This window comes from Macadamia integrifolia, chromosome 3, assembly GCF_013358625.1.
Source record: "Macadamia integrifolia cultivar HAES 741 chromosome 3, SCU_Mint_v3, whole genome shotgun sequence".
Lineage (NCBI taxonomy): Eukaryota > Viridiplantae > Streptophyta > Magnoliopsida > Proteales > Proteaceae > Macadamia > Macadamia integrifolia.
The window spans coordinates 25,163,304-25,177,876 of NC_056559.1; the positions used below are offsets into that span (position 1 = coordinate 25,163,304).

The window sequence follows — 14,573 nt, forward strand, 5'->3', positions numbered from 1 at the left end:
TAAACTAAACCAACTGTAACGTAATAAGTGATTTTTAACAGACTCAATTGTCCTCGAGCAAGAAAAAGGAAAGAATCGAGTCTTTCACATGATTTGATGTCCTCAGAGGCTGAGCTCCTCTCCTTGTTCTTCGTGCGGTAGGGCTTACTCCTCCTCTCCTCTCCTCTCGCACGCGCGCTAACCTAACATTCCAACCAAGACCCCTCTCTCTCTCGCCATCGTTCTCTCGCTTTGTACTCTAAAGACTAACCCTCCATGAGAGCTTTATTTCAATTATATAAATGGAGACTCAGCTTCTCTTGTTTCCCTAATTCGAGACACAGAAAGAGACATATATGGTTGTCGTGGCTCTGCTTCTGGTTTTGGTTTAATCTAGGTCAAGCTAAGCTCTATGGATTCTTCTTCTCGTTCGCTCCCGTTCTATGATTTCCTCGATCGAATGCGTCATCCTGCTGCGGTTGATCTCGTTCGCTCTATCAAAAGGTACTCCAATTCTCTGTTCTTTTACTTTCAAATTCGATTGCCCTTGAAGCTCGTTTTATTTCTCCATTCTATTGTCTGAGCTTTCTCTGAGTCTTTTGTTTTTTCTGCTTAAGATGTGGTGACTTTGCATTTATGGTCGATCTGTTCCGAGATTGTTGGTCTATTCTTGATTTTTTGTGGATATGGAGTTGGTGTATGATTTCAAAGGTTTCGAAAAGTTCAGGTTTATCCAATTCAGTCTCGCTGACGATCGATCGTCTATTATTTTGAGTTTTTCTTTTTCTTCTGCGGAGTTGACATGACTTTAAATTATAACATGAACGTGAAATTGCGGACAGTGTCCGGTTCTGGGATTTGATAGATGATGCTACCGGTAGGATTTGATTTGATTGTGTTTTAGGGTTTAACAATGCCAATGTAGAAAGGCGTGTTGATTTTTCTCGTTTCTACGTCAATCTGGTTTACAAACCTTGATTGCTTCAAATGTTTTAATAACCAAACCATGATACTCGCGATAGCTTCTCTGATTTTTCTCGTTTCTACGTCGGTCTGGTTTACAAAAGCTGGATTGATTTAAATGTTTTAATAACCAAACCATGATACTTGCGATAGCTTCTGATTTTTCTCTTTTCTACGTCAATCTGGTTTAACAAGCTGGATTGCTTTAAATGTTTTAATAACCAAACTATAATACCTGCGAAGCTTCTCTGATTGCAACAAGGCCAACGAAGCAGATATGTTTTGGTTGTCTGGATCACTGGCTTAAATGTTGGAGAAAAACAAACATTCGGGATAAAGATCTCAGTTGAGGCTTCCTTGGTGGTTTCTTTAACATTGCTGGATTTGGAAGAATTAATTCTCTTACCTTTTTTTCTGATGCTAATGGAATGCATGCTCTTCAAGCTCAGTACTTTCCGCCAGATCATAATATAAAACATTGAAACCTCATTACATGTATTTGTCTCATCAAATTCTTCTGGCTCATAGCTCTTCTTCGCATTCTAATTTTTTGGCAAAGATGAGCCCAGACCCATCGGTCACCTCCCCGTTAAATTTTTTATTTTTGTTCGGAAACTTTCTTTCTGGCTGTAGAAATGATTGCTGCTTGTGCATCTTCCTCCTATGAGACCCTCACAAAGGTTTTTAGCATTTCATAATGTCTCCACAGTGGAATGTTATGTGAACCGTGTGAACATACACTTGGGATTTTATTGTGGGCATATGCATAATTGATGATGAACTGACTTTAAAATATTCAATAAATGAACTCATTACCACTCCTGAGGTATCTCCATTTTAGATGGAAATTTCGATGTCACATCCTATGTGTGAACAGAATGAAATGATGTCATTCTCAAAGATTTTATTTTAGGTTTCATTGACAGTTTACTGCTTATTTGGAGAATTCGGCATGTAAAATTTTCCATGTTCAGATGTCTCCACAACTCTACCTGAAAGAGGAGATATTATAGCATACTTAGAAAGCAAAGGACAATAACCTTTTCAAAGGTACATCTTGGGTTAAACTCTCTGTGAGGGAGGGTGGTTGGGTTATAAAATATGGCAATGGTTGCAAATCACAAGCAGCTGTCGGGAAGGACTGAAAAGGTATCCCCTTCACCATTACAGACAGGGCATCTTATTAGGCAGGCTAGATCTCTGTTCGATGGTTGGGATGTATCCCAGTGGATGAACAGGTCTTGGAATTTCACAATGGATGAGATTGCAAGGGAGGGATATGTAAGTGATGCTATGCACAGGGCCTTTTCCAATTACTTTGTCAGCCCTGCTGATGTAGGACCTTATTTAATAACACAACTATCCTGTGGGTGTTGGGCTCACAAACTTCAAAGAACAGTGACTTTAATTGTAAGAATTCCCCCTGATGAACGGTACCAGGATAGATCAAAGTTCAATAAAAAAATTACTGAGATTTTTTTGCAACTCCAAACATGATGAAACTTTAGGGTTTAGTTCTAACCCTAGCATCTCGTAAACCACCTTCAACCCCAAGAGAGTCTTAGAAAATATTTAAAAATTCTCTTACCTTTCTTCAAATAAAATTTTTAGAACTCATCAAAGTTACTGTAGCTTCTTGTAGCATATATTTATCATAAATCAAAACTGATCTTTAATCCAAAAATGCCACTACTAAATCTGTTTTCTTGTAATACATCTTGTTTTTATAGATTTGAAAACTTATGTTTGGAAACTGAAATCTGTAAGGGGGGGGGTTTAATTCAATGGAAACAAGGAGCTAATGAGTCAGCTGCGACCAAGTACCTTCTTGTCAGCTACGGCTGAAGTGGGGATCTCCACAGCAACAACTACAAGAGCAAGTGAGAGAAAGAAGCCTTCTCCAAGGGAAACTCAATTCCATTATCTAGGTGTGCCAAAACTTCGGCTACAAGTATGAATGAGAAAATTGCTTTTATAGAAAGAAATCAAAACAAACTTATTCTGCTAGCCTACTAAAAGAAACTCTACTCTAAATAACAGATCCACCCCACTAAAAAAGATTAATAATTAAAGACTACTGCTCCCTACTTTTTGATGTTACAAGGATACCCGACTATAAATAATTTCCTAAAAAGAAACAGAATAAAATACCCTAAATAGAAACCCACCATATAAATTTGCTGATCTTTTGAACTGGAGATTTTGGAGTGTTTTGCGAGCTTAATAGAAATTATTGATTTTCCATTCACCACTTAACTCTTCCAAAGTGAAGCTATGAATATCCTTGCGACTGATATGATCATGACTGGTTATAGCTGGACCTCCTTATTCTCTTGAAAGGAGGAATGTAATTAGAGTCATCATCAGAAAAATGTCGGACTAGGCGGACCTATACACCCTTGCATCAGCTACCATTGTTACATACTTGCATGTCTCTATTTGTGTTGTACTAATATATTCTCTCATTGGTTGTAATCTACTTGTCCTCTTCTATTATTAGTAAAATCTGTAATTCAAAAGAAAATTGTTATTTATATAAAAGAAAAACTGTAATTAAAAATTTTTGCTGTCATGAACTTCTTAACTTGGTTGAGATATGTCATTCATCATTTCTAAGAAGAAACAATTGCAGCCAGTACCTACTCACTGATACGATGCTGTCACTTTATCATAATAGACCCCTAGTGACTTGTGGTCTATACATGAACGTTCATATTTTCCTTTGCCTTCTCTTACCGCTCATTAAGTCAAACTAATTGCAACCTTTGTAGAAAGTTTTAACATATTTCTATTCTGAGAAGCTAATGTTGGCCTGCTGCTCTTGGAAGAATATTTATATGTACAAGCAGCCAGAGGATGAAACTGCATGACGATGGAAATCTGGTCTACATTTTCTCTATGAGCAAACTACAATCTATGAAACTGATGACACATATTGCTGGACATAAGCAATTGTCTTTAATGGAAATTGTCAGTTTCTTGAGATGATTTGTAAGGGTATCAACAAGTTGGTGGTGGATCATTATTTTCTTTAGGTGTGTCTGTTTGCTCAAGAGTCTAGCCTAGGTTTCTGGAGTAGGTACCATCAAATGACCTACTAGTGATTCTAAACTCTTTTCCTGTTAGATTTCTCCCAGATGGTTGAGCCAAAGCTGAAATTGAAAAGAATATCATCTATCCAAAAAATAAAGAGGGAAAAAGAAAAAGAGGACAGGATATCCTTTAGCAGCTCAGGCATTGGGCATGGTGGGTATTGGTTTGTGCCCCTAAGAAATTGGACTGGAGTGGTTTAGGGGCCTGTTGGCTTTCATCCACAATGAAGACTTCTTGCTTCCATGGTAACAGAAATTCCCCCTTGTAATTATGTTCATTTTGTTAGACAAATAATCATTGAGCTGGCTGCTGGCTCTTTGAATTGATTTCTTCTTCCTTTCAGAAAGTTGCATTTATTTAGAATATCAAAGTCTAAAAGTCTGCTATGGCATTGAGAATATATATACTGAAAATATTATTTGTTGCCATCTTACCCATCTCTATACACACTTCAGTTTGTTGTTACTCATTTTGTTGATGTTTCTGCAGTGTCTTTCTATTTCGTAATGTACTTTTCTTGGAGTTGTTTCTACATCGTGATTGTATTTTGTAATAAGTCAATGGCATTTTCAATGCAGCTTTATTGTATCCTTTTCATTTCATGCTGTCAACTCTGAAAATGATGGCAAAAGGCTACAAGATTTCCTTTCAACAATGGAGACTTCTATCAGGGATCATCCATTATGGTCTGGTGCCTCCGAGGAAGAAATTGACTGTGCCATTGAGGTAAGTGATGCTATGCCTTAACATATAAGGTTACTCATCTTATATACTTACTATTATATATTTCTTTTTGGGTACTCACTTCGTACTTCCATTCTTGCTCATTGAGTCTTGAATCTTCGATTACTATTCTGGTGGTTTTTCATATTGAGGCTTATTTGGTTAGTTTAATTTTGTTCAATTAGTTTGAATTATTTCCGTCTGTATCCAAGTAATATAAGATGGGGAAATTTTATAGGGAGAATGGTTTCATGGTATTACTCAATGTGCTACTTTTCGATAAAGTTCCACCTGAAATTTTACATTGTGGTAACTGTACCCTGCATTTAAGTGAAAGCACCTGTATTGGCCGGGTGAAACATGGGTGCAGGTATGGATAAAGGTGTGAATTCTGAGCCGGAGCCAAAATTCGATCGGAACTGACGGATTCATTATTAGGTGGTTCGGTTTCAGTTTGGGGGTTTGGTAAAAATTATTGTAATTGGTTCAGCTTGGAGCTCTGATAAACCGCTGGGTCCACACCAACAATGGCTGAGACAACTGGAACCATTAAAGGGCCGAAAAACCAACTATAACCGGTTTATCTTGGTCCAACAAAAGGTGGATGGTGTCATTGCAAACTGCAAAGAATGCCAACGATGACGGGGATAACATCATCGGTCTCGGCAATGAACTTGTGGTTGTCATTGGGTTCTATGGTAAAATATGATCTTGGACAGGGAGCCGAAGTAGTCCCCAATGGTGTCGTCGGCAGTAGTATTGTGGTCTTGGTTGCTTTTGTGGTGGATGGTGACTCGATGATCTTGGCTCTGCATCATCGCTGGTGTTCTGATTCCACATAAACTGCTAGAGAACCTCTTGTAACCTCCGCAGGATTCTGTAGAGCCTTTTGTTGGTAAAGATTGAATCTCTCTCTCTCTCTCTCTCCCTCTCTCTCTCTCTCTTTTCCTTCTTCTCTCGCAATCTCTCTCAATGGCTTTGCAAATCCACAAAATCTAAACTCATGGTTTCAGGAAACTTTAACTGAGAATTCGTCGGAGCAGACTGAAGTAATAGAGGATAATGAAGGAGGTCTCAGCTTCGACTTCGAAGGGAGCCTAAAAAATGGATCCACAAACCCTGCATCTGCACCTTTGATCCTCACCAATCCCACTACTGCTGTCTCTGTTACTCCAGCTGCTGCAGAGTCAGTTGGCTGGGGTGTCCCCAGCTTGCAAAGTTTCTGGTAGCCAATATGTCATGCTGGCTTCGAGGTCTCTGTGTGTAGGCAGTGCCTTTGGATTCCTTCACCAATACAACTAGTCACGGATAACTGTTTGTCGAATCTTCCAAATGTATGGAGCACCATGGCCCAAATTATTGTTTGCAGGGCGATCTGGATGAGGTGGTGGAGGGTAGTTTGGGACCAATTATAGCTCATGTAACCAGTACTGATTAATAATTGGGGTTAGTTGCAGAGACTATGGCCGATTGTTTAATCCCTTGTGATGTAGGGGGTTCCTAGGTGACTAGGTCTCCTACAAGATTAACTAACTAGGTAGGGTTAACTCAAGGGACTTAGGTCGATAGGACAAAAAGAAACTCAGCAAACAAGATTAAGCATGCAAAATAAAATGAGACTAATAAACAAAGTAGCAAAAAACAATAATAATCTAGACGGAAAAACACATAAACTCTTACTTAAGCTTCAAGTGGGGACATGGGGAAGGGAACAAACGTCATACGAATGTTAGGTTCAGCACAAATCAATCTAGACACCCAAATTAGATATGCAAACAATCAATGTCCTCTAGCAACCAACTAAAATAGAAAATCAGCAAGGGTTTTGGAGACATAACAGTGACGAAACGTCTTAAAACAATGGGTAAAATAGGCATAAACAAAGGGCTAAGGCTGGTTTCAATGTTAATGGGCTGCAACATATAATAGGGATTAATGGAGGTGGAGAGGGTTTAGTTTAATGAATTACCTTGCTGCTGTCCAGGTCTGAGGAGAAAAGAAGAGACCAAGGTCCTCCAAAATAAAGAGATGCAGTCCACTTTTGGTTGATGAAGACAAGTCCAGCCGGTTGTATAGAGATCCTCAGTATTGTCGATGTAGCTTGGTGAATGATGTTGGGGCTCTCAGCAACTCACGGACAGCAGGTACAGCCAGCAGTAATCCGTTCATTGAAAGGAGATTAGTAGCAACAGAGAGTAAACAACAGCCGAAAGTAAACAACAGCAGAGAGTAGCAGCAGCAGTGAGTAACAGCAGCAGTGTGTAGCAGTAGCAGTGAGTAACAACAGCAGTGACAAAAAAAAGAATGAAAAGAAAAAAAAAGAGAGGGAGGCGAGAGAAGAGGGAAGAGAGAAGATAGAAGAGAGAAGAGAGAGCCGAGAGAATAAAGAGAGGAAAAAGGCGAGAGAGAAAGTGAGAAAGATGAGATTGAAGGAGAGAGAGAATCGTGAGAGGGGTGGGGGCTTTGCTTCTTGGCTGTTTTTCAATTCCTATTCATTAATTGCAAACAATGGCCAATGGCCTTACACTTAAATAGAATAAATTTCCAAAAATAAAAATAAAAAGATATTTAGAAACTCAATTGCTTGATATAAAAAACTACCTAATAGACCAATAGAAAGAAGTCCTAGTTTCCTAATTATGTAAAACAATCAAATAACACTAGAATTAAAGCAAAGTATTATAATCAAATAAGATTTGGTGGGGTCCACAAGATCTGCTGAATGGGAGGACAAGTGGGGTCGAACCCAGTGCTAGAAGGCTGGTTCGACTCCTCTCTTTCCTTCTTCTTTCTTGTTTCTTCTCTTTTCTTCTTCTTTCTTGTTTAATCCTTCAACCACAAAGATGGATCTGGTTGAGTCTTCTTCTTTCGACTATACACCTTGATGTCCCCATCAACTCTCCCCGGCTTGGAAGAATTCACCTCCGGTGAATTAAAGCTCATGTAATACTCAAGTAGGTCTGGGTTGAGTTGTTGGACTTCTTGCATTGTGATCCAGGTGTTGTCAATTTCCGGACGTCCATGCCACTTGACCAAGAACTCTCTAGAACCTCCAGTGTGTGTGGACACAATTCTCTCATCAAGGATTTCCTCAACTTCTTCAGTTCTTCTTGTGACCTTAGGCACAGGTGGTAATGAGGTGGGGGGAAGTGGTTGGCTTGGCTCAGAAGTCTCATCAATGTTGAAAGGGAAGTCTTCAAGGTCATCAGGATAGATAGGGGTAAAGGTAGAGGTACCATGGTATGAGACTAGGTCTTCGACATTGAAAATATTGTTGATCTTCATGTTAGCTGGCAGATCAAGAACATACGCATTGGCACCTATCCTCTTGAGTACCTTGAACGGACCTGTGCTACGAGCATGTAGCTTGCTCGCTTTTCCCCTAACAAAATGTTGCAACTTGATTCTTACCATCACCATATCGCCCTCTTGAAACTCTTGTAGCCTTCTGTGCACATCTGCCTTCGATTTGTATTGCTCATTGTTCAGTGCTATCTGTCTCCTTATACCTGCATGCAAATCATGTATATGTTGAGCAAAAGATTCGGCTGACTGGGAGGTCCTAGAACTAGATACGACTGGGATAAGGTCTATGGGTGCTCGAGGCTGGTATCCTGAACAGATCTCAAAGGGGGACAGACCAGTGGTACGGTTCTTAGAACTATTATATGCAAACTCGGCCTAGCTAAGGACTCGATCCCAACTGGCAAGGTGTTCTCCTATGAGGCAATGCAATAAATTCCCTAAGCTCCTATTGGCAACCTTGGTTTGGCCATCGGTCCGAGGGTGGAAAGCTGAGGAGAAACGGAGTTTCGTGCCCATCATCCGCCACAGGGTCCTCCAAAAGTGACTAGTGAACTTAACATCCCTATTGGACACTATGGTGAGGGGCAACCCATGGTACTTGACAACCTCATTAAAGAAAAGTCTGGCTACTATGGATGCATCGGAGGTCTTAGAGCATGGGATGAAATGGCCATCTTCGAGAAGCGGTCCACAACCACATAAACAGAATCATGGCCTCTCGAAGTTCTTGGTAGACCAAGCACGAAGTCCATGCTAAGGTCCTGCCAAGGGGAATGGGGAATGAGTAGGGGAGTGTACAATCCCGTGTTTTGCTTTTGTTGTTTGGCGGTCTGGCACGTCCTACACTGACTCACAACTCTAGCAACATCCGTCTTTAGTCCTGGCCAAAAGAATCGGTCCTCAACGAGAGTGATGGTCTTATCTCGACCGAAATGGCCAGCGACTCCCCCAACATGCAATTCCCAGATCAGAAAATCTCGGAGTGAAGTCTTGGGAATGCACAACTTGCTTCCTTTAAAAAGAAAACCCTCCCTAAGTAGGTAATCCGAGCGGTTGACTGGGTTGCTTTCACTCAAGGAAGTGAACGGCTCACTAAAATTAGGACATGTGGGGTATTGGTCTTTGACTCGTTCGAACCCTACAACCTCTACACTCATTGCCTAGAGTAGCACACTAGCCCGACTCCTAGCATTGGTGCGATTGAGGAACATGTTCACCCGGCTCAGTGCATCTGCAGCAGTATTCTTGACACCAGGTCTGTGCTTGAGTACAAAAGTGTACTCTTGGAGAAACTCAACCCACTTGGCATGCCTCTGATTGAGTTTCTTTTGGGCACTCAGGTATCTCAGAGCTTGGTGGTCAGAGAATAGTACGAATTCTTGCGGTAAAAGGTAATGTCGCCAATAGCGCAGTGATTGGACAACCGCATAGAATTCTTTGTCGTATGTGGAATATCGTTGCCTAGCTTCATTAAGCTTCTCACTAAAATAGGCAATAGGGTGGCCCTCTTGTCCTAGGACACCACCTATCCCAATACCAGATGCATCGCAATTCACTTCGAAGACCTTAGAGAAATCTGGGAGGCGCAGGACTGGAGCTTCAGTCGTAAGCTTTTTAATCTCATTAAAGGCCTTCATAGCATTCTTAGTCCATTGAAACTCCTTTTTTATGCAATCGGTGATAGGAGACATAATGGAACTAAACCGGTAGATGAATCTTCTGTAGAAAGTGGCTAAACCATGAAAGCTTCGTACCTCATGAATGTTAGTTGGCTTAGGCCACTCTACAATCGCTCTCACTTTCTCAGGGTCAGCAGATACTCCCTGAGCTGACACAACGAATCCCAGGAAGATGACTTGATCACTCCTGAAGGTGTACTTCTTGAGGTTGACAAAGAGTTTTTCTTGTAAGAGCACATGAAAAACCTTCTGTAAGTGATCCAAGTGGGAAGACAAGGTCTTACTATAGATGAGGATGTCATCAAAGTAAACCACAAGGAATTTGCCAATGAATGGTTGAAGCACTTGATTCATTATCCTCATGAAGGTGCTAGGTGCATTTGACAAGCCAAAAGGCATGACTAACCACTCAAAGAGGCCATCCTTCGTCTTGAAGGTTGTCTTCCACTCATCTCCAGGCCTAACCCTAATCTGGTGGTACCCGCTCTTGAGATCAATCTTCGAAAAGATCGAAGAGTTGGCCATCATATCCAACATGTCATCAAGCCTAGGGATAGGGAACCTATACTTGATGGTGATCTTATTGATGGCCCTACTATCAACACACATACACCAGGTGCCATCTTTCTTTGGTGTGAGCAAGGCAGGTACAACACACGGGTTAAGGCTTTCCCTAATGAATCCCTTCTGCAACAGCTCATCCACTTGCCGTTTGAGTTCAACGTGTTTTTTTGGGATTCATTCGGTAATGGGGTAAGTTCAGCAGAGGATCCTGGAACTAAGTCAATAGCATGTTGGATGTCACGCATCGGCGGTAACTCATCAGGTAGTTCCTCAGGGAATAGCCTCTCGAATTTCCTCAACAAGGGTTGCACTTCTCTTGGGGCCTCAGTGAATAAGCGTGACCTATCGGTATTATTCTGTACGGCAACTAGAGCATAAATCACCCTTGACTCGTGACACTCTCCTTCAAATTGTTGTTGATTTAAAATGTTGAGTGTTTTGGTGGGGGCGTGTTTGGATGTACTTCCCTTGTGTTCCAGAACCCTAACTTCCTTAGGGGCATGGGGGTCAGTCTGATCTTCTTTCCTTTGAACTCAAAGACATAGGTGTTAGACTTCCCGTAATTGGTAACATCCCGGTCATATAACCAGGGTCTACCTAGAATGATGTGGGCAACATCCATCTCTAGGACATCACACCACATTCGATCCTCATATCCTGCAAAGTGTAGGGGAACTAAACACCTCAGATTAACAGGAATGATGGACTGATCAACCCAGGCAACCTTGTAAGGCTTGGGGTGGGGTTCAGGTTTGAGGCCCATTCGAGCAACAACGCTCTTAGTGACCACATTCATGCAACTCCCGCTGTCTATGACGACGCGACAGTTCTTGCCCTGATGACATGTGTAGGTGATGAAAATATTAGTTCGTCGCCAATCATCGCTACTCTTAGGTTATGAAACCATGCAATGCACAATGCCGAGCTTGAGGCCACCGGCCTCCTCGGTGTCCTCATCAGATATGGTCTCATCTGGCCTATAGTCCTCATACTCATGGTCCTCAAAACCCTCTTGGTCACTTTCCTCAAGGGTCTGCTCTCCTACATAAAGATTCCTATCAGGACACTCTCTGAAGAAGTGACCAAACCCACGACACTTGAAACATTGTTGTTGCCCACTACTCTTGGGTGCTTCTCCCAAAATTCCTTTACCCTTGTTGTCAAATTGACGCTGTGGTGCAGCAGGGGGTTTTGGGAATCCAGTTGAGCCTTGGGGTGGTTTTCTAAATTGGGACTCCCCAGCTTGGAAGCTCTTCCTCTGAGAATAAGTTCTCATAGAGGATTCCACCTCAAGGGCTATCCTGAAGGCCTGTGGAACGTCTCGCACCTTGTGGGGTGCCATACGAGACTGAATTTCGGAGTTGAGCCCGGTAAGGAATCTGGATAATGTCTGCTCAACATCCTCCCGAATACGGCTTCTAATTTTCAATTAATTGAACTTGCTCATGTATTCGGTCCCGGTCAACTTCCCTTGCTTCAGGGTATTCATTTCATTCAACAACTGGAGCCTATAAGTGATAGGCAAAAATTCCCTCTTGAGCCGTTCTTGCATTTCTACCTAGGTGGTGATTGGCTTAGTCCTAAGTGGTCCTCCTGGTACTCTAGGTTTGTCCAGAAGTCCTGGGCAGCTCCAATAAGCTTGAACTTAGCAAATCGGTAGCGGACTTCCTCTGGCATATCATAGAAATCGAAGTACCTATCCATCTGCTTGATCCAATCCAGAAGGATCCTAGCATCAATCTGACCATCGTAGGAAGGGGCATCTACCTTAATCATCTGTCTGACATCAAAGCCCCTATCATGGTGCTCATAGCCCTCATCATCTCCATATTGGGTTTGGCGTCTTGGCGGTGGGCCTCGACCCCTACCCTGATCCCTACCACGCCTTAGGCCTTGGAAGTTATCCCCTATCTGGTCATAACCATTAGTCTGGTTGTTTTCGTTTACTTCCTCAGGGTTAGGGCCTCTGCCCCTAGGGTCAGTGCCAGTGTGTTACGGCCTTGCCGTCCATCAGGATTTTGGGCACTTGTCTCGAGGGCAGCCAACTTATCGGTAAGGGCTTGGAGGTGGACAGCTTGTGTCTCTTGTATGGCTTGAACGGCTTTCATGAATTCAGCCAGTTGCTCAGACTGGGTTCAGGATACCAGCCTCGGGCACCCATAGACCTTATCCCAGTCGTGTCTAGTTCTAGGACCTCCTAGTCAGCTGAATATTTTGCTCAGCATATACATGATTTGCATGCAGGTATAAGGAGACAGATAGCACTGAGTAATGAGCAATACAAATCGAAGGCAGATGTGCACAGAAGGCTACAAGAGTTTCAAGAGGGCGATATGGTGATGGTAAGAATCAAGCCGCAACGTTTTGGTAGGGGAAAAGCGAGCAAGCTACATGCTCGTAGCACAGGTCCGTTCAAGGTACTCAAGAGGATAGGTGCCAATACGTATGTTCTTGATCTGCCAGCTAGCATGGAGATCAGCAATATTTTCAATGTTGAAGACCTAGTCCCATACCATGGTACCTCTACCTTTACCCCTTTCTATCCTGATGACCTTGAAGACTTCCCTTTCAACATTGATGAGACTTCTGAGCCAAGCCAACCACTTCCCCCCACCTCATTACCACCTGTGCCTAAGGTCACGAGAAGAACTGAAGAAGTTGAGGAAATCCTTGATGAGAGGATTGTGTCCACACACACTGGAGGTTCTAGAGAGTTCTTGGTCAAGTGGCATGGACGTCCGGAAATTGACAACACCTGAATCACAATGCAAGAAGCCCAACTCAACCCAGACCTACTTGAGTATTACATGAGCTTTAATTCACCAGAGGTGAATTCTTCCAAGCCGGGGAGAGTTGATGGGGACATCAAAGTGTACAGGCGCAAGAAGAAGAAGAAGCAACCATCTTTGTGGCTGGAAGAATAGAAAGAAGAAGAAGAAGAAAAGGGAGGAAGAAGGAAAGCTCGATCCAGACATTCCAACGCTTGATCAAGCCCCTTTCTCTTTCCAGATTTTGGTAGATCTTGTGGGCCCCATTAGTTATTAGTTTAGTAGTTTATTTGTAGTATATTCTTTTCCTTGTTAATCTTTTAATTAATTAGGAAACTACTTTATTGGTTGATTAGTTTTTAGAAAGTCTTTATTTACTAGTCAATTAACTCTTTTTATTTTTAATAACTAGATTGATATTTATGTAATGGCTTAGGCCACGGTTAAGGTAATGAATGAATGAATGTTAATTGAAAAAAAGGCCAAGAGCAAACCCCCAAACCCCTCACGGTTCTCTCTCTCTCTCGTTTTCTCACTTTTCTTTCTCGCCTCTTCCCTCTCTTACTCTCTCGGCTCTCTCTTCTCTCTGCTTTCTTGTCTCGCCTCCCTCTCTTTCTTTTCAGTCTTATTTCTTTTTTTCTGCTGCTGTTTTGTTACTGCTGACCTCACCAATCAATGCTCACTGTTGCTGCAACATATTACTGCCGTTACAAAACTGCTGCTGCTACATATTACTGCCGTTACAAAACTACTGCTGCTGCACCTGCTGCCTTTACCTCACTGTTGCTGCTACATATTACTGCCGTTACAAAACTACTGCTGCTACACCTGCTGCCTTTACATACTACTGCCGTTACAATACTGCTGCTGCTGCACACTGTTGCCTTTACCTCACTGCTGCTGCTACATACTGCTGTCGTTACAATACTGCTGCTGCTGCTGCACACTGCTGCCATTACCTCACTGCTGCTGCTATACACTGCTGCCATTACATCACTGCTGCTACTACTCTTGGTTGTTGTTTACCCTCCGCTGGTGCTGCTCTCTCTACAATCGGCTGGATGTATCTTCATCAACTAAAAGTGGACTACAACCTCTTTATTTTGGAGGACCTTGATCTCTTCTTCTCTCCTCATATCTGAATAGCAGTATGGTAAAGCATTAAACTAAACCCTCCCCACCTCCATTAATCCCTATTATATATTGTAGCCCATTGACGTTGAAGCCTGCCTTTGCCCTTTGTTTATGCATATTTTATCGATTGTTTGCATATCTAATTTGGGTGTCTAGATGCATTTGTGCTGAACCTAATATTCGTGTGTCGTTTGTTCCCTTCCCCATGTCCCCATTTGAAACTTGAGTAAGAATTTATGTGTTTTTCCGTCTAGATTATTATTGCTTTTGGCTACTTTGTTTATTAGTCTCGTTTTATCTTGCATGCTTAATCGTGTTTGTTGAGATTCTTTGGTCCTATCTACCTAAGCCCCTTGAGTTAACC

The 14,573-nt window shown here is 42.0% G+C and overlaps 1 protein-coding gene across 1 annotated transcript in view; it reads left to right on the forward strand.

Annotated features, from left to right (window-relative positions):
• Positions 1 to 102: 102 nt before the first annotated feature.
• LOC122074453 (vacuolar protein sorting-associated protein 9A-like) overlaps positions 103 to 14,573 on the forward strand; it is a 27,508-nt gene continuing 13,037 nt past the window's right edge. Inside the window, exons 1-2 of the mRNA XM_042639262.1 lie at positions 103 to 483; positions 4,614 to 4,761. Of these exons, the coding sequence (XP_042495196.1) occupies positions 392 to 483; positions 4,614 to 4,761 (240 nt within the window). The 5' untranslated portion in view covers positions 103 to 391. The remainder of the gene's footprint in view (positions 484 to 4,613; positions 4,762 to 14,573) is intronic.